At 41.5% G+C, this 23,038-nt stretch overlaps 1 protein-coding gene across 1 annotated transcript in view; it reads left to right on the top strand.

Moving 5' to 3' along the window:
• LOC124619697 (toll-like receptor 6) overlaps window positions 1-23,038 on the top strand; it is a 91,550-nt gene that overhangs the window by 21,529 nt on the left and 46,983 nt on the right. The window contains exon 3 of the mRNA XM_047146252.1: window positions 8,631-8,804. Within this exon, the coding sequence (XP_047002208.1) occupies window positions 8,631-8,804 (174 nt within the window). The remainder of the gene's footprint in view (window positions 1-8,630; window positions 8,805-23,038) is intronic.

The raw sequence follows: 23,038 nt of genomic DNA, 5'->3' as shown, positions 1-23,038 counted from the left end.
AAAAACGTTTGTTTTTGGGCGTGTCCGGATACTTTTGACCACATAGTGTACATTTAAAGATATCCTGCCTAATATCTTTAAAGCAGGTCGCACATTTTACAATTTTATATATAACACTACAATGTTTCACATAACTAGCAAAAGTTGTTTTGAGCAATAAAAAGAAGAGTTGTAACAATGAGTTACAAAGAAAATTAAAGTAGGTGAAGGAAAGGGAGGGTTAAAATAATTAATGTTAGTAATTTAGAAGAAAATAATATAAAGATAGGAAAGGAACTGTCTGTTGATTTTATTTACTGTTAAAACGAAATATAATGTGCAAATTATGGTTTGTGGTTTTGCTATTCCAGCTGGGAGGGTCTCGACGGAAACATCGGGACTGCCTCACCTGAAGTAGCGTTCAAAACTATTTCTTCTTACATTACGAAATGAAATACGTCATGAGTGACTCTGTGTGTATTTGTTTCTGTTGCCTAAAAACTAGTGTTAATTATTACTGTTTCACTTAACTAATGTAATGGGTGCCAGGGGTGCCTCGGAACTTAATCTTCAAGCCTGGCCTCGCTGTGTGGCGTATTACTTAGACTTACTGATTGTCTCATTGTTTACATTAGTCATTTCCTTTACATTATTTAGTTAGCATATTTAAAGTGCAGTTTAGATACGTAAATCAATCATGTAGTGTGTCTGCATTTCCTATAATTATCTTGTTGATCTATTTTAGGTTTTATATTCCTTAAGTAACGGGTTGTTATCAAGAGAAAGAAAACTGGCGTTCTACGGATCGGTGCGTGGAATGTCAGATCCCTTAATCGGGCAGGTTGGTTATAAAATTTAAAAAGGGAAATGGATAGGATAAAGTTAGATATAGAGGGAATTAGTGAAGTTCGGTGGCAGGAGGAACAAGACTTTTGGTCAGGTGAATACAGGGTTATAAATACAAAATCAAATATGGGTAATGCAGAAGTAGGTTTAATAATGAATAAAAAAAATAGGAGTACGGGTAAGCTACTACAAACAGCATAGTGAACGCATTATTGTGGCCAAGATAGACACGAAGCCCACGCCTACTACAGTAGTACAAGTTTATATGCCAACTAGCTCTGCAGATGACGAAGAAATTGATGAAATGTATGATGAGATAAAAGAAATTATTCAGGTAGTGAAGGGATACGAAAATTTAATAGTCATGGGTGACTGGAATTCCAGAGTAGGAAAAGGGAGAGAAAGAAACATAGTAGATGAATATGGATTGGGGCTAAGAAATGAAAGAAAAAGCCGTCTGGTAGAATTTTGCGCAGAGCTTAACTTAATCATAGCTAACACTTGGTTTAAGAATCATGAAAGAAGGTTGTATACATGGAAGAACCCTGGAGATACTAAAAGGTATCAGATAGATTATATAATGGTAAGACAAAGATTTAGGAACCAGGTTTTAATTTGTAAGACATTTCCAGGGGCAGCTGTGGACTCTGACCACAATCTAATGATTATGAACTGTAGATTAAAACTGAAGAAACTACAAAAAGGTGGAAATTTAAGGAGATGGGACCTGGATAAACTGAAAGAACCAGAGGTTGTACAGAGTTTCAGGGAGAGCTTGAGGGAACAATTGGCAGGAATGGGGGAAAGAAATACAGTAGAAGAAGAATGGCTAGCTTAGAGGGGTGAAATAGTGAAGGCAGCAGAGGATCAAATAGGTAAAAAGACGAGGGCTAGTATAAACCCTTGGGTAACAGATGAAATATTGAATTTAATTGATGAATGGAGAAAATATAAAAATGCAGTAAACGAAGCAGGCAAAAAGGAATACAAACGTCTCAAAAATGATATCGACAGGCAGTGCAAAATGGCTAATCAGGGATGGCTAGAGGACAAATGTAAGGATGTAGAGGCTTATCTCACTAGGGGTAAGATAGATACTGCCTACAGGAAAATTAAAGAGACCTTTGGAGAAAGGAGAACCACTTGCATGAATATCAAGAGCTTTGATGGAAACCCAGTTCTAAGCAAAGAAGGAAAAGCAGAAAGGTGGAAGGAGAATATAGGGGTTCTATACAAGGGCGATGTACTTAGGAGAATGTTATGGATATGGAAGAGGATGTAGATGAAGATGAAATGGGAGATATGATACTGCGTGAAGAATTTGATAGAGCACTGAAAGACCGAAGCCGAAACAAGGCCCCTGGAGTAGACAACATTCCATTAGAACTACTGACAGCCTTGGGAGAGCCAGTCCTAACAAAACTCTACCATCTAGTGAGCAAGATGTATGAGACAGACGAAATACCCTCAGACTTCAAGAAGAATATAATAATTCCAATCCCAAAGAAAGCAGATGTTGACAGATATGAAAATTACCGAACTATCAGTTTAATAAGTCACAGATGCAAAATACTAACGCGAATTCTATACAGACGAATGGAAGAACTGATAGAAGCCGACCTCTGGTAAGATCAGTTTGGATTCCGTAGAAATGTTGGAACACGTGAGGCAATACTGACCCTACGACTTATCTTAGACGAAAGATTAAGGAAAGGCAAACCTATGTTTCTAGCATTTATAGACTTAGAGAAAGCTTTTGACAATGTTGATTGGAATACTCTCTTTCAACTTCTGAAGGTGGCAGGGTTAAAATACATGGAGCGAAAGGCTATTTACAATTTGTACAGAAACCAGATGGCAGTTATAAGAGTCGAGGGGCATGAAAGGGAAGCAGTGGTTGGGAATGCAGTGAGACGGGGTTGTAGCCTCTCCCCGATGTTATTCAATCTGTATATTGAGCAAGCAGTGAAGGAAACAAATGAAAAGTTCGGAGTAGGTATTAAAATCCATGGAGAATAAATAAAAACGTTGAGGTTCGCCGATGACATTGTAATTCCGTCAGAGACAGCAAAGGATTTGAAAGAGCAGTTGAACGGAATAGACAGTGTCTTGAGAAGAGGGTATAAGATGAACATCAACAAAAGCAAAACGAGGATAATGGAACTTAGTCGAATTAAGTCGGGTGATACGGAGGGAATTAGATTAGGTAATGAGACACTTTAAGTAGCAAAGGAGTTTTGCTATTTGGGGAGCAAAATAACTAATGATGGTCGAAGTAGAGAGGATATAAAATGTAGATTGGCAATGGCATGGAAAGCGTTTCTGAAGAAGGAAAATTTGTTAATATCGAGTATACATTTAAATGTCAGGAAGTCGTTTCTGAAAGTATTTGTATGGAGTGTAGCCATGTATGGAAGTGAAACGTGGACAATAAATAGTTTAGACAAGAAGAGAATAGAAGCTTTCGAAATGTGGCGCTCCAGAAGAATGCTGAAGATTAGATGGGTAGATCACATAACTAATGAGGAGGTATTGAATAGAATTGGGGAGAAGAGGAGCTTGTGGCACAACTTGACTAGAAGAAGGGATCGGTTGGTAGGACATGTTCTGAGGCATCAAGGGATCACCAATTTAGTATTGGATGGCAGTGTGGAGGGAAAACATCGTAGAGGGAGACCAAGAGATGAATACACTAAGCAGATTCAGAAGGATGTAGATTGCAGTAGGTACTGGGAGATGAAGAAGGTTGCACAGGATAGAGTAGCATGGAGAGCTGCATCAAACCAGTCTCAGGACTGAAGACCACAACAACAACTACAACAAGTAACGGGTCTATGTCTGATATTATTGTTGTGTTTGTCTCATTTTCTGTGTCTACATCTACTTCAGTGTTTGTGTCTGTGTTTGAGTTACTGTCCTCCCAAGGATCTTGTTGCTGTGTTTGTTTGGTGTCTGTTCGAGGTTTGCCGTACGGATTTTCGTGTGTGTAGATGTCATGCAGTGTTCTTGAAAAGTTACTAGCGATGTCGCCTTGAGTACACTATTTCTCTGGGTGTCACACTATTGTTTGTTGTTATCGTATTCTGTTAAAGGTCTTACTTCTTCTTTTTCGATGTGTAGATTGTATAGCAGCGGCGAAAGGCTACCGCCCTGTCTTATATCCTTTCTAATCCGAACACTTGGCCTTCTATTCGTATTTTCCCTCTTAGTTCTGTATATTATCCCCCTTTTCCCTGTGCCTTACTCGTACATTTTTTGGAAGATTCACTTCCTCCTACATGGTTTTTTCTAGGTCGACAAATCTTATGAACATGCCTTGAATTTTCTTAAGTATTGCTTCCATTATCCAGTGCAGCGTAAGACATGCCTCTCTGTACTTTACCGTTATTATATCTTAACTGATGGGTGTGTAACACATCCTTAGTTTTCTTTTCCATTCTTCTGTATATTATTCTCGTCAGCAATTTGGACGCTTTTAAGATTTTTATACGGTAGTTCTCACATTTAGCTGTCCTAGCTGTATTCGTTATAGAGTAGATGATGCTTTTCCGAAAGCCTAACGATATATCTCCAGACTCATAGATTCCGCAAACCAGCTTGATTATTCGTTTCTTTGCCACTGTCCCCTATGATTAAGGGATTTCCAAAGGAATGTTATCTAACCTTTCTGTCTGACCGTAAATATTCCAAAGCTCTGTTAAACTCTGATTCTGATACTGTACTGTGTTCCCAATATTTTCAGTATCGACTCCCATGTCTTTTTCTAACACGTTATCAGATATTTCCTTCACCCTCCTAGAGGCTTTCCACATATCCGCTCTCTCTTCTGAGTTTAGCAGAGGAATTCCTCTTGCACTCTTCAAGCTGACGCGTTTGCCTTTCTAGTTTCAATTAAGGTTGTATTGAGCTTTCTGTACGCTGAATCAAAACTTCCGGCGACGATTTTTATCACTTTTTTCGCATTTTTCCTGCAGCCACTTCGCCTTGGTGGCCTTTCATTTCTATGTATTTCATTCCCAAAAGACTAATATTGCTGGCCTTTCTTCCCCCGCTCATTTTTTATGTCATTCTTTCGTCGATCAGCTGAAATATTTCTTCTGTTACACAAGATTTTTGCGCAGTTAACTTCCTCGATAGTTTTCATAATGCGATAAAAAAGTAGGTCACAAACGTACAATAATGATGAGATACCATGCGTGCATTTACTAATGCAATTATGGCAAGGGATTTAAAAATCCTTATAGAAGTGGTTGAAGTAATACAAGCAGAAGGAGCAAAAACTGGACTCATTGTAAACGACAGCAAAACAAAATACACGATCATATCCAGTTGCAAGGCTAGAAGAACACTACAAGACCTGAACGCCTCTAACGGATATTTTAATTGTACCAGATGCTCCCATTACTAGAAGTCCTTTAAACTGTGGTAATAATATGAGGCAGTCTTTTGAATAAATGATACAAGCAGGAGTTAATGCGTATTGTGTGAACTCACAAGTATTTAAGGATTCTCTAATTACAAGAATAATAAAGTTAAGAACAAACTGTTTCGTTGTAGGACCAGTTGTCAGAAATGTGGTCGCTGACAGAAGTGGATGTAAACTATCGAAGGGCATTTGACAGAGGAAGTCCGGCAAAAAACTACATCAAAAATGTTGAGGGAGGAAGAGAGTTGGCGAGTGAGATAAAACCATGAATTACAACAGCTTGTAAAGGTGAAATATGTAGTGAAGTAATTTCATTCTTTGTAAATACACTAATTAGGACACATGGTGAAGATAGTAAATGATAGGATGTCGAAAAGAATAATAAAGGAAGATTACATTCCACCAGGAGGAAGGGCCGACCAAGAATAAGATGGTTCAAAAATGTTGACTGACGTTACCAAGATAGAAATTCTAGGATGAAAGAGAAAAGCAGAGAACAGAGACGTGTGGATGCAGATATTTGAGGAGGCTGAGGCACATCAAGGGCTGCAATACCTCTGAACGAAAAGGATAAGATGTCTTCTAGAGGAATGAAGATAGAAACTTATGGTAAATCAACTTATGCATCGTACTTCAAAAGTTTTATTTTTAAAGCAACTATGCTATTTCACAAGGGTATATCTTTTACATGTATGCAAATACAACCTTGTGTACTTTTTACGAGGGGCATTCAATAAGTAATGCAACACTTTTTTTTATCGGACAGTTTCAGTTGGAAAAACGCGAAATTTATTGTGGGATATTGTGGAATATTCTTGCTTCAGCCATTGTAGTTCCATGAAGTTCCGACTGGTGGCGCCGCTATACGTAGCGTTCAAAATGACGTCTACAACGGAGGTGCGTTCGAAGCAGAGATCTGTCATAGGCATTCTTTGGCGGAAAACCAGAGCATCGGAGATATTATTCATAGGCGCTTGCACAATGTCTACGGAGATATGACTGTGAACAAAAGCACGGTAAGTCGTTGGGCAAGGCGTTTGTCATCACCGCAACAAGGTCGCCCAAACCTGTCCGATCTCCCACGTGCCGGCTAGCCGCACACAGCTGACTCCTGCATTGTTGGAACGTGCGGACACTCTCATACGAGATCACAATCACAATCAAAAAACTCACTGCTCAACTGGACGCCTCTGTTGGTGTTGCTGACACACTCGTCCACTACTTGGAGTTCTCAAAGGTGTGTGCCTGCTGGATTCCTGGCCGCCTAACAGAAGACCATGAAGAACCACGAAGGACCTTCTGCGTGAAACTGCTTGCGGGTTAAGGCTGATCGTGATAACTTTTTGTCGAACATTGTCATAGGCGATGACACACGGAAACGGTAACCCATGAAGTGGCGCCACAACATCTCTTCTCCGAAGAAAAAGTTCATAGCGGCACCCTTGGCTGATGAAGTCATGGCGACTGTCTTCTGGCACCCTGAAGGGGTTATTTTGATTGATGTCCTCCATCATGGTGCAACGATTAGCTCTGAAATGTATTGTGCTACCCTTATCAAATCGAAGAAACAACTTAAACGTGTTAATCACCACAAAAATGTATATGAACTTCTCCTTCTCCATGACAACGCAGGGCCTCACACAAATTTCCGCACGAGAGAGGAGCTCACAAAACTTTATTGGACTGTTCTTCCTCATGGACCCTACAGCTCGGATCTCTCTCCTTCCGACTGCTATCTGTTAAGCCCAGTGAAGGGTACTCTCCGGGGGAAACTATTGTGGATAATGGGAAAGTTGTTGGTGCAGCAAGACATTGGCCTCGACGTCGACCAGTAGAGTTCCAACACGTGGGCAAACACGCCTCCCCAGTAAGGTGGCATAAGGCCGTCGCACTGAACGGAGATTATTTTGAAAACTATGGTTTTGTAGCCAAAACACTGGGTAATCCCGAAGAAAACCAACATGCTTTCAGAAAAAATGTATTGCAGGTCCTACAGTGATGGTGGTTCATTCTGTTGAAAAATGACGTACATTGGGTTACGAACGAGCGAATGAGACACCTAGCTGTCCCAAGGGTACCCCGTACTGACTATCACACGAACCAGTAACTTCAAGTTGCGTAACATAAAATTTGCCCTAAGTTTGTATCTTCGTTCGTGTAGAAGATACAGTTTTGTGAAATATGACGAGTCTTCTGAATAAATTTTTCACTCGGCAGTGGAATGTGTGCTAATAATGAAACTTCCTGGTAGATAAATACTGTGTGTCGGACTCGAAATTAGCATCGTTGCCTTTCGCGGGCAAGTGTTCCACCGACTGAGATACCCAAGCACGACTCACGACCCGTCCTCACAGCTTTACTTCCACCACAACCTCAATGGTCCCGAGTTCGAGTCTCGGTCCGGCACGCAGTTTTAATCTTCCAGGAGTTTCAGGATGAGTCTTCTCGAAACATCCTGTACTGTGTAGAAATCGCCTAGCCGTAAGTAGAGTCGTCTAGAAGTATACATTATTCATTGTATTACATTTCAAGATGCATTGGACAACTTCAGTTAATGCATGGCGTAAGTATAAACAAAGCAATATTATCTTTCTTTCCTGTGTTCTGTGCTGTAAGACACGTTTGTCACCCATGCTAGTGAACGCTAGTCGAAAGTTACTGTACTATCTGTTTCTACAATTTCTGCCCAATGCTTTGCTCTCCGTGTACGAGGACTGTGTGTAACCTGTTGTCGGCGTCGTGGAGGTCGCAGGATATTCTTAGCAGCGCCAGTTGTATTGATACATCCAGTGGACCAGTCTATTGCCCGTCGAATCTCTGTAACAGATCTGAAGCGAATGCCATGAAACGATTTCTTCAATTTAGGAATCAGGTTAAATAGCAAGGGCTTAAGTCCGGAGAGTGTGATTGATGGTACGGCACTTCCAAGCCGCAACGATCGACCTAATCAGTCACAACGTGCGCCGTAAGCGTCCGAGCGTTGTCCTGCAAAATGATCTGCGGATCCTGCAGAAAGTGTCGCCGGTTCTTTTTCTAAGCTGTGTTCCAAAAATTAACGAACCACAGTTCTCGGACTTCAGAAACTCCGACTTCAACTTGATTCCTAAATTGAAGGAAGCATTCGCTTCATAACCGTTACAGAGATTCGTCGGGCAACAGATCGTTCACTCGAACCATCGACACAGCTCGCGCTGCTAATGGTATCCTACGACTTCCACATCACAATACTGGTAACAACTCTGAAGAACAGTACCACTTTGGAACATGTATCTATTTTGCGTAATTTGTAAATAATTAGTTGACACTATTTAAAGTTCCAGCGGTCCTATGCAGATAATTTGGCCAATAATTAAGAGATGGTATTTTCCTTTTCTGACAGGTGTTTTCTGGCCTCAGTTCGCTGGAGTTCATCGATCTTGCTCAGAATCAGCTCAAGTCCTTGCAGGTTGATTCGTTTACCAGCGTCGAGAGCCTGCACTTTCTCAACCTCTCTGGCAACGCTATTGAGAACGTTGAGCCACGAGCACTGTTCGCCTTCGCACCGAATTTACAGGTCAGTTCTCACTCAATTCGTGATCATCTTGCGTAAAAAACTTTTGAAATAAAAGAAAAAACTGCAGGAAGTTTGACGAAGCATCTCTGGGAAGCATCTGATGAACGAATGAATCGAAGCGATAATAATGATAGGCCACTCGTAAATACTGATTAATTCGAAGTTAGCGTCTAGTTTACACTGGTCAGTTCAAGTTGCTTTGTCAATTGTTTGTGAATTTGTTTCGTCATTCAAATCTTCACGACCTTCCTTTGTTTACTCAAAAATTCATTATGTAATTAATACACAGATCAGTTCCAACAATGACTTCAAAGATGTGCAAGTGTTTGACTCACACAGAAAAGAGACTGTTTGTTGAGGCCGTGGAATGTGGAGTGAAAACAAAAGGATGTGTCGAAAAATTTCGGGATTCCACCATCCACGCTGTCAATAGTGCTGAAGCAGAAAGATCGGACCGCTGAAAAAGAATCATACAGAGAGAGGAAGTGAAGCTAACCTCGCCGTTTTTAAAAAGGAGAAACAGAGTCATCTCTGACTCTAAAAGAGGCAAAGTCGTCATTGGGAACATTGGGCACATATATGCATAGAACAGTAATAGATGCAGATGTGTTTGCGGCCTTGATCACATTAGAAAATGCACTTGATCAAGCCCACTGGAGGGCACTAAAGCAGAAAAAGTACACTGACATTTTTTTTCGTTGCAAAATAAAACTTAAATGTTCTTAAGTGTTTTAGGAATTTCTATGAGCTTTTGATTTTAGTTGTTAAAACTAATTGAACTTAACTAACCTAAGGACATCACACACATCCATGCCCGAGGCAGGATTCGAACCTGCGACCGTAGCGGTCGCTCGGTTCCAGACTGTAGCGCCTAGAACCGCACGGCCACTACAGCCGGCAGGGGGAGGGGGGAAGTGGCACTTCGTTACTGTGTCTCCTCCTCCCTCCCCTCCCCCAAATAGAAATGCCCATCTCCTCCAATTTTAAATTGCCACAGACTCCTATGATTTTAACAATGATAACAACAAAATGTATAAAATGTTTTGATATGGTAATAAAGTGTCCCTGCTGCTCAACTGCGTACTAAAAAAGACAGTGATGGAAAGGAGGAACAGAACTGAAGAAGAAAGAATTTAAAAAATTGTAATTAGGAGAAAAGTTGATAATCTGAGAATTGATTGTATGGCAGTAGCAAACGATGTTGCAATATAAGCTGAATCTGTCGAAGATGCAGCAATGCAGATAAATCCTCTACAAGAGACACCTTCAAAAGCAGGTCTGCGTACGTTTTTTGGAAAAACAGAGTGTATGGCAGACACAAAGGAGGCACAGAAACACTTGGAAACTGACTACGGAAGAACAAAAATGACTACTAATTTTAGTCGGTGAGATAATACAACTGAATGCTTTGGGCAAAGATACTAACTTTTCAGTTTTAAAAAAAAAGTTGTTCAAAAAGAAATCATTGTCCACAAACGCCAAATTTCGACACTACCACTTTGTCGTTACACAAGAATGCCTTTCTTCAGAATGCCTTTCGTTAAATGCAGCCGAACTATTAGGTGAAATAGAAATAAACGAAAGCAAAATAGTTAGGAAAATCTTGGGACCAAAGTATGACAATGGGAAATGGAAATTAAGAAGTAATAAAGAAGTTTACGAGAGAATAGAAGGATTGGTTCAAATGGCTCTGAGCACTATGGGACTTAACATTTGTGGTCATCAGCCCCCTAGAACTTAAAACTGCTTAAACCTAACTAACCTAAGGACATCACACACATCCATGCCCGAGGCAGGATTCGAACCTGCGACCGTAGCGGTCTCGCGGTTCCAGACTGAAGTGCCTAGAACCGCACGGCTACACCGGCCGGCGCAATAGAAGGAATGTTGGAGACATGAGATAAGGAAGAATTTATTGTATAGACACCTAAAAGAAGCGAAATGAGAATGAAAAACAAAAAGGTATTATAGCTATTTTGACAGAAACCTAAAACATCAATGGTGTGGATGAAAGGATTTAAAACAGACATGATAGAAATTGAAATATCAGAGGAAAAATAATAACAGGGAAAAGTTCAGAGGAAAAGCAAAAGGTTTCAAGGGCTTTCAGGGTAAAACATAGAAGGCAGGGGCAATATGAACAGAAGAAAGAAGCGAACAACCTAGAGAAAGAATGAAAAACTACTGGAAAGAAAGTAAAAAAAGAAAGAAGGCACAAGTTATTTTATGTGCCCTCGAGAGACCAAACCCGTATAAACTGTTTATTTACAATAATATATATTAAAAATGGAATACGATAACGATAGTGATTTGTTTACACCAGTCTTCAGTACATCGCTTTAGCATAACGTCCAAGAAATTGTAATCGAGAGAAATAAAAAGCATATGAAAAGCAATGTTTTCGGAACATGAGAATTACATGCGCCATGAAATTATTTTAAGAACGATAGCGGCAACAAACTCTCATAACCTTGACAGTGGCATAATTTGCACAACCCAGAATCAAGACGTCTACTCATCACAACGATTATGAATACAGTTCTATGGCTGTCCGAACATCTAAATGAAGAGATGTCGTCATTTTTTATCCGGTCGTTTCCGCGTACGTGTGGAATGCCAGTGTTTCTGTTACCTCTTTTTTATTAGTAGCATATCTCTCCCTTTCCGTCTGCCCTAACTCAAATTTCTGAGGTTCGGTGGATCCACCTGTGTACTCACGAACTGTAACGAGTTATCTGTCATTGACAGCAGATACTGTCAGCCTGTGAATGAGCTGCTTTAGATGACTGGAACATTACCGGTCAGGACCTCATGCAAGTAACTGGGAAGCATGCCGTATTAAAAGTGACTTGTAATTACTAGATCTACTTGTCGTTTTAGAGACTCATTTTTCATGATACTTTATTCTCCGAACATTTACAGTAAAATCTGGAAATTTATAAACGTAAGAAATATTGTGTTAAAAGTTTCGTTTTGTGGGAGGGGAGGAGGTTCGTGACCCCCAAAACTTTACTTTTTTTCCCCTCCTGTGTGGGTGTGACTTATATTCATCTAGTTCGTGCATTTCATCCTCGTTGTCACGTGAAATACAGCACTATGGCGCGTATCGTTCAATTACAATGGAATGTGGTTCATGTCAGTGAACATCATTATTCCAGTGAAGGTTTTTATAGTACCCAGTTACCAACTGGCACGGAAGTGTTATTTGCAATTTTTTTCCGTCGCTTATTTTGATGTAGTCTTTTCTGGATATGATTTCTTTTTCCCTTTCGATGAGATAAGAGCTGTTTTGAAGCTTTCTGGACAGATTCTTCAGCTGAAGATAAAAATAGGTATCGCATGTGTCCACCAGCGAAGTGCATTTTAGGGGAATCCCATCATGGAAATTTCTTTGCAATGCCAAATTTTCCTTTAGCTCTCCTTTTTATGCATTTCATGAAGATCTTATTAAATACAACATACACTACTGGCCATTAAAATTGCTACACCACGAAGATGTCGTGCTACAGACGAGAAATTTAACCGATAGGAAGAAGATGCTGTGATATGCAAATGATTAGCTTGTCAGAGCATTCACACAAGATTGGCGCCGGTGGCGACACCTACAACGTGCTGACATGAGGAAAGTTTCCTACCGATTTCTCATACACAAACAGCAGTTGACCGGCGTTGCCTGGTGAAACGTTGTTGTGATGCCTCGTGTAAGGAGGAGAAATGAGTACCATCACGTTTCCGACTTTGATAAAGGTCGGATTGTAGCCTATTGCGATTGCGGTTTATCGTATCGCGACATTGCTGCTCGCGTTGGTCGAGATCCAACAACTGTTAGCAGAATATGGAATCGGTGGGTTCAGGAGGGTAATACGGAACGCCGTGCTGGATCCCAACGGCCTCGTATCACGAGCAGTCGAGATGACAGCCATCTTATCCGCATGGCTGTAACGGATCGTGCAGCCACGTCTCGATCCCTGAGTCAACAGATGGGGACGTTTGCAATACAACAACCATCTGCACGAACAGTTCGACGACGTATGCAGTAGCATGGACTATCAGTTCGGAGACCTCGGCTGCGGTTATCCTTGACGCTGCATCACAGACAGGAACGCCTGCGATACCGTACTCAACGACGAACCTGGGTGCACGAATGGCAAAACGTCATTTTTTCGGATGAATTCAGGTTCTGTTTACAGCATCATGATGGTCGCATCCGTGCTTGGCGACATCGCGGTGAACGCACATTGGAAGCGGGTATTCGTCATCGCCATACTGGCGTATCACCCGGCGTGATGGTATGGGGTGCCATTGGTTACACGTCTCGGTCACCTCTTGTTCGCATTGACGGCACTTTGAACAGTGGACGTTACATTTCAGATGTGTTACGATCCGTGGCTCTACCCTTCATTCGATCCCTGCGAAACTCTTCATTTCACCAGGATAATGTACCACCGTATGCTGCATGCCTTGTACGGGCCTTTCTGGATACAGGAAATGTTCGACTACTGCCCTGGCCAGCACATTCTCCAGATCTCTCACCAATTGAAAACGTCTGGTCAATGGTGGCCGAGCAACTAGCCCGTCACAATACGCCAGTCACTACTCTTGACGAACTTTGGTATCGTGTTGAAGCTACATGGCAGCCATCCAAGCTTTGTTTGACTCAATGCCCAAGCGTATCAAGGCCGTTATTACGGCCAGAGGTGGTTGTTCTGTGTACTGCTTTCTCAGGATCTATGCACCCAAACTGCATGAAAATGTAATCACATGTCGGTTCTAGTATAATATATTTGTCCAATGAATACCCGTTTATCATCTGCATTTCTTCTTGGTGTAGCAGTTCTAATGGCCAGTAGTGTATTGAGTGTTATTTCGATTTATCTGCGGTGCGCCTACTAGGCATCAACGATTTCGTCCAGATTTACTGTGTACTTGGTCAGAAATGGAAGTGACAGAACTAGGAGTTCCAGACGGCCAAGCGTTAAGAAGAAAACAGAATTTTGGAACGGTTCGGGCGAGGCAGAAGCCATTTACGTCAGTGCAGCCTCCGAGCAGCGATTAGCGCAGAGGAAAGAGTGAAGAACGAAAATCCGAGGCTCGTAGTTCTCGTCGCTATGCAGAATGTTTCTTTTATTTACAATTTTTACTTTTCTTGCGCTGCAAATAAATCGAAATAACGCTCAATATACTGTATTTATTAAGATCTTCATAAAGTGCATGAAAAGGAGAGGTAAAGGAAAATTTAGTTCAAAAATGTTCAAATGTGTGTGAAATCTTATGGGACTTAGCTGCTAAGGTCATCAGTCCCTAAGCTTACACACTACTTAGCCTAAATTATCTTACGGACAAACACACACACACCCATGCCCCGGTTAAGAAAATTTAGTATTGCAAATAAATTTCCAAGATAGGATTCCCCTCAAATGCACTTCGCTGGTGGACATATGCGATGCCTGTTTTTATCTTCAGCTGAAGAGTTTGTCCAGAAAGCTTCAAACAACTCTTATCGAGAGGGAAAAAGAAATCACATCCCGAGAAAGCTATATCAAAATAAGTGACGTAAAAAAATTGCAACACCAACAAATAATTGAAGTAGAATGAAAAAATTTCTGGAATACATTTTTCTACGTAAGATATATAAGATTGCAAGATCACAGATTAATGTAAGCATGAGGTAAGCCATTGCAAATGTGGAACGCTGGTACTTTCATAACCGGTGTAACCACCAGAATGTTGAATGCAAGTAGGCAAACTTCCATGCATGGTGTTTTACAGGTGCCGGACGTCAGTTTGTGGAACGGAGTTCCATGCCTGTTCCACTTGGTCGGTCAATACAGGGGCGTTTAAATTCCTTTGCGGTCCCAAATTTCCCTTGCCTTTGCTCCTCATGTCACTTATAAAAATCTTGATAAAAACAATACATCGAGCATGTGACTGTAGGCTTTCCCGGCGTAAACTATTGATGAAGGTTTCTCGGGTCTCCAGCCGGGTGGTAGCGTTGATATCTCGCGACGTTTCGGGAAGTCTCATACTACCCATCTTCTGGCGAAGATGTCTTCGCCAGAAGATAGGTAGTATGACACTTCCCGAAACGTCGCGAGATATCAATGCTACCACCCGGCTGGAGACCCGAGAAACCTTCGTCCATACATCGAGCATTATCTAGATTTATTTGCAGTCCAAGTAAGATAAAAACTGCATAGGAACTCGAACCCACGTCTCTCGGAATACTGTTCTGTACCCTTTGCGTTTCGCTAACCGCTGCCTGGGTGCTAACCTACCGCAAATGGCTCATGCCTCGCTGGGCCAGCGCCAAAAATGCTATTTTTTTCTTCTTTTTTCAATAGCTCTTCGCCGTCTGGAACTTCCGCTTTCATATCTAGCCAAGCTCTGCATTTACAGCGAGACAATTATTGAACTATATGAAACAAAATCGTCATAACTTCTGAACGGTTTGTGTTACGACGTCCAAACTGCACGGTTGGCCACGGATCATGATGGGAATTAGTATGTGCATGCGCAAGCGCCTTGTTGTTGTTGGCCACTCTCATTTGGATGGGTTCGTCAATAAGCAAAATTGGCGCATTTGGGGGACTGAAAATCCGCATTTCGTAATCGAGAAGTCTCTTCACCCTCAACGGGTGACTTTGTGGTGTGCAATGTCCAGTCACCGAATAATCGGTGCGATATTCCTTGATGGAATGGTGACTATCGAATGGTACGTGAAGATCTTGGAAGATGATTTCATTCTCATTACCCAAAGCGACACTGATTTCGACAATATGTGGTTCATGCAACACGGAGTTCGACCTCATCGATGCAGGACAGTTCTTGATGTCGTAGAGGAGCACTTTGGGGACCGCCTTCTGGCTCTGAGATACCCCGAGGCCACTGGCATGGGCCTCGATTGGCCGCCATATTCTCCGAATCTGAACATATGCAATTCCTTATTGTGGGTCTATATTAAAGGAAAGGTGTACAGCAATAACCCCAAAACCATTAATGGGCTGAAAACAGCCATTCAGGAGGTTATCGACAGCATCGATGTTACGACACTTCAGCGGGTCATGCAGAATTTCGCTACTCATCTGCGTCACATCATCGCCAATGATGGCAGGCATATCGAACATGTGACAAACTAAATCCGAATATCTGTAGCGACTTTAACATGTCGAATAAAATGTGTGCAAGCAGTAGTTTGCAAATAATTTACGTTTGTTTTTATATACTTCAATAATTGTCACCCTGTACCATAAATTTGGACGAAATCGGTAATGAGTAGGATCGTCCCTTGTTAGTTATGTTTCTCGTGCACTTAGATTTTACATCTTCGTGTCTGGTAGTTTCTGTAATTTTTCTAAGTTGTTTGGACACAGACATGAAACATACATGTATGCCACGTTCATTATTTAGAGAAGACGAAAACAATTTAGGAACTGTCATTTATATATCTGTCTTACGACAGGTTTCAACTGGAGGCCCTCTTTCGTGTCCATTTCTGAGCCTCTTCCTTCATGTATTTGTATGTTCGTACATTTCTCATGTCGTCCATCATTCTTATTCTCTTCCTAATTCTTTTTCTCTTCCCTTCCACCCTTTCCTCTATAATTCAATGTTGCAGACAATTTCTACGGAGCATACGTCCCAGCAATATGGTTTTGCTATTTCTGATCACTTCAGATAATCTTTTTTTGATCCCTATTTTTTCCATTACTCCTTCATTTTCAAGTCTGCCAGTTCACCTCAATGATTCTCCTCCATAGCCATATTTCTCAAATCTTTCTAAACATTTTTCTTCTTTCTTTTTAACTGTTCGTAATTCACTATTTATAACACTACATTCCAGACTTAACATTCAGCAAATATTTTCTTCAACGCGACTGAAATACTTTTAGCTGTTTAAGTGCTTCACCTTCTCAGATGCTCTCTTTCCCATAGATATCCTGCTTCTTACTTCCTCCGTACATCTTGCATTCCATGCCATTAACCTTCCCAGGCACGGGAAGGTTCTATCTTTTATCCGTCTAAGAATATGTTAACCGACGCTTCCTTCTTGCTTATTCTAATTCCTTTGTCTTTCTTTATTCCAAACTTCTTACCCCTTCTTTGAATTACTTTCCAATATTTATCTTCATTTCACACTCCTGAGTCCTTCTTGGACATGTTTTTAACATTTGCTGCAGTTCTGTTCTGATTGCACCAGCAGTGCTTGATCATCCATGTATGTTACAGTCTTTCTCCTCCAATTACTATGCCTCTTGCATCCTCTATGGCCCTACTTACCTGTTCTTCTCCGTATATGCTGTACAGCTTGAGTGACAGTGAGCACCCCTGACTTACACTTCTTCCAGTGTTCATCTCTTCTGTATCCCCATTACAACTCTACCGAAACAATTCAAGAGAAACATTATCTGGTACAAATATTATTATGTTTCACAAAATGTTCACCTTTTTACGCTTCTTGTATTTGTTCGAAGCGGTCCCGATAATACTCATTCCTCTCTAATGTTGGTACCTAAAAACACGGTTTTAGAATTCTTGAGGTGATGAAAATCCCTGTACATGCATTTTTTGCTCGATATAAGGAAATAATAAGAACTAACTTTGTACAGACACTATGAATCAAATGTAAGCATCTAAGAGCTCTTACTGTATTAACAGATTCAGTACTGTATTATTCATTATTCCAGTATATTTTTTAGGACCGTGGCTTTTTACTGTATGCACTTTATTGTTGACATTCGCAAATAATGCGATAGGTATAACCTTCTAAAGAGGGGCACTAAGTGCCCAAAACCGGTAAAGAAATTAAATTTTTTATGCAACTGGTTGCTTATTATTTCATTACACACGATTACAGATGCTAAGGGTGGATGAAATACTAATAATAACTCGTTAGGCGATAAATAAAGTAAATACAAGCACTGAGACATTGATTCGTTGTTTTTGCTCTGTCACATATTCTATGGTTCTGTTCGACAATTGATACAATCATGATGAAGAACGATGCGACGTTTCGGTAATTTTTCACGATTTCATCTGTTCCTTGTCCCTAACAAACTGTCGTATACCACTCAGCATTAACTTACCTTTGGTCCCCTAAAGCAGTGGTCGTCAAAATGTGGCACGAATCAAATATTCTTGCGAACCGCAGTTCCTAGCCGTATTGTATGACAAATTTATCTAGCAACTAGTCAAATCGGAAAATGTCTACTTACTTTAAGAACTTCTTGAGAGTGTATCTTTCCTGCTCAGCAACAATCAAAAATACTTACATAAGTATTAATATTTTAAGATCTGCTTAATTTTAATTGACGTTGGTGAATTCGACCATGAGCTAACGTAAGTTGGCCGCTTAACTCAGGGCAGAGGGGTAAGTACGTAGCGTGGCCGTTGCAGGGTTAGAGAATGTGAGAGGCGGAATATTTTGTTTGCCTTCCAGTGCTGACAGCTCATGGGCGTATGCTCCTTACATCTGTCAACTGCTAAAGTGACTTGGGTTCGTGAATATTCACGATAGGGACAGTCATCTTAAAACGTGCAGTTAAATTAAAGCTGTTGTCATACAACGCAATGAGGAGAAGAAAAATTGCATTCAAAAAATTTTTGATCTTATGTTGTATTACATAATGTACACTCCTGGAAATGGAAAAAAGAACACATTGACACCGGTGTGTCAGACCCACCATACTTGCTCCGGACACTGCGAGAGGGCTGTACAAGCAATGATCACACGCACGGCACAGCGGACACACCAGGAACCGCGGTGTTGGCCGTCGAATGGCGCTAGCTGCGCAGCATTTGTGCACCGCCGCCGTCAGTGTCAGCCAGTTTGCCGTGGCATACGGAGCTCCATCGCAGTCTTTAACACTGGTAGCATGCCGCGACAGCGTGGACGTGAACCGTATGTGCAGTTGACGGACTTTGAGCGAGGGCGTATAGTGGGCATGCGGGAGGCCGGGTGGACGTACCGCCGAATTGCTCAACACGTGGGGCATGAGGTCTCCACAGTACATCGATGTTGTCGCCAGTGGTCGGCGGAAGGTGCACGTGCCCGTCGACCTGGGACCGGAACGCAGCGACGCACGGATGCACGCCAAGACCGTAGGATCCTACGCAGTGCCGTAGGGGACTGCACCGCCACTTCCCAGCAAATTAGGGACACTGTTGCTCCTGGGGTATCGGCGAGGACCATTCGCAACCGTTTCCATGAAGCTGGGCTACGGTCCCGCACACCGTTAGGCCGTCTCCCGCTCACGCCCCAACATCGTGCAGCCCGCCTCCAGTGGTGTCGCGACAGGCGTGAATGGAGGTACGAATGGACACGTGTCGTCTTCAGCGATGAGAGTCGCTTCTGCCTTGGTGCCAATGATGGTCGTATGCGTGTTTGGAGCCGTGCAGGTGAGCGCCACAATCAGGACTGCATACGACCGAGGCACACAGGGCCAACACCCGGCATCATGGTGTGGGGAGCGATCTCCTACACTGGCCGTACACCACTGGTGATCGTCGAGGGGACACTGAATAGTGCACGGTACATCCAAACCGTCATCGAACCCATCGTTCTACCATTCCTAGACCGGCAAGGGAACTTGCTGTTCCAACAGGACAATGCACGTCCGCATGTATCCCGTGCCACCCAACGTGCTCTAGAAGGTGTAAGTCAACTACCCTGGCCAGCAAGATCTCCGGATCTGTCCCCCATTGAGCATGTTTGGGACTGGATGAAGCGTCGTCTCACGCGGTCTGCACGTCCAGCACGAACGCTGGTCCAACTGAGGCGCCAGGTGGAAGTGGCATGGCAAGCCGTTCCACAGGACTACATCCAGCATCTCTACGATCGTCTCCATGGGAGAATAGCAGCCTGCATTGCTGCGAAAGGTGGATATACACTGTACTAGTGCCGACATTGTGCATGCTCTGTTGCCTGTGTCTATGTGCCTGTGGTTCTGTCAGTGTGATCATGTGATGTATCTGACCCCCAGGAATGTGTCAATAAAGTTTCCCCTTCCTGGGACAATGAATTCAAGGTGTTCTTATTTCAATTTCCAGGAGCGTATTTACAAGTAAGTATAGTTGATGATATTAATCAATTAATAATCCGCTCACACAGACAACTCAACACCACTTCACCAGGCAACTACGTTGTCACAACGTCCGCGTTGCTGAGGTTTACAGAGAAGTGTGGACACGAAGTTTTCCAAATGGTGCCACCTTTTGACTGGCGGCCAACTTACCGCACCCTTACGATAGCTATTCAATTTCGGGCTCAAGACGTATTAACTTAAGTAGGTTACCTATTAATAATAAGGTCGGTACATATGCGATCCGAGGAAATGCCCACAACGTCACTTTGGGCTGTTGAGAAAAACTACTTGACGACCTCTGCTCTAAAGCAATGTCCAGCATAACGAAACAAGCGATCGTTTTGTTAGAAGTGTTCCGCGAATGAACTACTTTTGTTGGTTTCGGTTCGTCTTGAAATGCAAACTGTTTATGCTGCTTATTTCCCTACTCGTATGAATATATCCCAGATTCGAGCGATGTTACGATATTTTATTCGGCTTTTGCAATCACTCACGCGAATTTTTTGACCATCTCCATACACCAACAATGACACCAGCCTGTTTCTGAGTTTTGGTAAAATGTGCGGAATCCTTAGGGAATATATCGTTCCCGCCGATAAATGTTCGTACAAAATCGAATGTACTGCAGTTTCGGATTTGTCTACCTCTATTTTTATATCGCGGTAAATATGCCGATCCTCGCCACTCACATTGCGCAAATCATCGACGTTTTTTGGAACAACATCCGACTTTATCCTCAGTGTTCATCGACGTTTATGATTGATTACCAAAAGTTGAACGAAGGAAGTCGTGATATTGTTGCTCTCGTGAAGATAAAAAAAGAAGGGAGTTGTCATTACGTCGCAAACTTGAAGCCGACGTTCGCCATCCAATATAACCCAAAACATTGCTGACACCGCATTTATACCTCCATGGTTCACCGCCATGGTACTTCCCCCTGACGTCGCTCTGACGTGCCTGCGCCCAGTTCCGACCGTTGAGGATGTCTGTCGCCTTCGAGGTCGCATCCCAGATAGCATCTGGCTCTTTCATTGTTTGTAGACGCTGTTATTTCATCGAAAATGATAACTTCCGCCGTTTATGGGTGTACTAATGAACTGATCGCGATCTAAAGTTTAAAGAAATCACATTTCATTTGTAAGTGGAGCCTTTCTAGAAACATTTTCTTTTGTTTACATGAATTACGGTTGCGTTCTTTACTTTTATTGTAGTGGTTTAAATTTGTATTATTGGCCACATACTGGATGACGTATCGTACGTAACATTTCAAAGTGAGGAGTTGTGTAAACTACAGTGAGACTAGTGCACTGACAACAAGAACTCTAAAAAAAATTAAAAAAACAGCAATTCTATTATGTATGGAGGTGTACCTCTAAGCTGTTCCGTTTCTTTGACGTTTCGATAATCGTTGACATGCACAAGATAGAATAGCCTGCCTTGCTTCTTTTCTATTGTACATGTTTATGGGCTAACAAAGAAAATGTAGGAAAGTTTTTTGTAAACGAGAACCTTAAAAATGTAGTGCATTCGAGTTGAAAGCTGAAAATGAGACGAACACAGTGGAGTACCAGTAAGCAAACAATCATTTGTTTCGGAGTTCCAGCTGCATTTGCTATAAACAAACAAGTATTTGTTTCAGATTTCCATCTTAGTTTGTTATCGATAAAATACAGTAAAAGTGGAATTAAATGGAATGCGGAAGCATTCTTTTCACATCACACCCTACTCTTCCTGGTTATTCGAAATATATCAGAAAAAAACAATTTACATTAATGGGTCCAAATGTGTCGTATTACTAGAGCAAATACGCGCTCAAGAACAGAAAAACGTTCTAAATTACGTTTCTGACACTATGTTTTTCGTGTAAGAACTGCAATGTTTAGTATTTAAAACAACTGTTGCGTGTACACGACAGAAATAATGAACAAATGGCAATAGTAAGAAATAATGAACAAATGGCAATAGTAAACATTTGTTAATGTTTTGGGCTATTTAAAATGGCGGCAGGCCTCGCCCACTCCCGTTCCAAAAGTGGTACAACATAAGTCTATAGACCTATTTCCGTTCTTTTTTACACCCATGTTAAGTCTGCTGCACCACCTCTCTTTTTTTTTTTACTCCATGGTTGCTCTGTTAGCCCTTCATACAAATCGTAAAGAAAAAACATTCGATTGATCCCTGCAAGTGTAATTTACGTTTTTTCCACGACACTTTTTCTTGAAGTGCACACTGTAAACAAAATACTTAGCCAATTTCGGAGCTGCCACTTTATAATCACAACCACAAACTGAAAACTTTACTTTATGTATTAACCTGCGAGTGCGTAAGAGACTATAACTACGATTTTTATTGTCTAACAAATTATTCATTTGTATGAAATCTGACCCATGGACTCAATCTAGCTAGCTATGTTTTTTAAACTACGTAGCGACAAGTGCACAACGGAGTAATTACAGGAGAGGTAGCAGAAGTTAAATTAGGACAAAACTAAAATCATAAGCCTTACAACAGACCACATGCAACTACTCATGATAAGTGTCTGTGAATTACGCCTTGTAGATATAACTCGTGCTATGCAAATGTGTTTGCAGTCTCTATCCTACAACACCTAGTAAATGGGAAAGACCTGAGCTAACTTGACAACAGAAATTTGTTTCGAAGTTTCCGTTTACGCAACCAAGTATCTTGGACTTCAGCTGCAATATGAACTTACCGGGATAATTGAAAATTTCATTTAAAGAAAAAAAAATCATCACTGCTGCAGGCAGTTTACTTCCTCTCAGGTGTAGTTAAAGCGAACGTAGTACATTCGAGAACATATGTAGACTTCTGAATTAAAATAAGAGGAGTGAACGATAAGTTTGTAAGAATGCTATATTATATGAATAATTAACATATTTTCCAAAAACTGAATACAAAACCCTGTGTTTTGTGGATAAATCCCATTCAACAGACCACTTATCCTTCTATGGCCATGCCTGTACAAAAGGCAAAGAAAAATCACCATCTGCAAGTGTTAATGATCGAAGTATTATATGATGAGTGGAATACCAACGAGATAAATAATCTGAAGAGTCGGATGGCTGAATTAAAACTGGGCATTGAGTGCCACATGCTCTTACCAAATTAAGAATTCGAACAAATATTTTATAT

The sequence above is a fragment of the Schistocerca americana genome, chromosome 6 (assembly GCF_021461395.2).
Source record: "Schistocerca americana isolate TAMUIC-IGC-003095 chromosome 6, iqSchAmer2.1, whole genome shotgun sequence".
NCBI classification, from domain to species: domain Eukaryota; kingdom Metazoa; phylum Arthropoda; class Insecta; order Orthoptera; family Acrididae; genus Schistocerca; species Schistocerca americana.
Note: the sequence above shows the minus strand (reverse complement) of the source record. Positions and strands in the feature narration are given on the sequence as shown.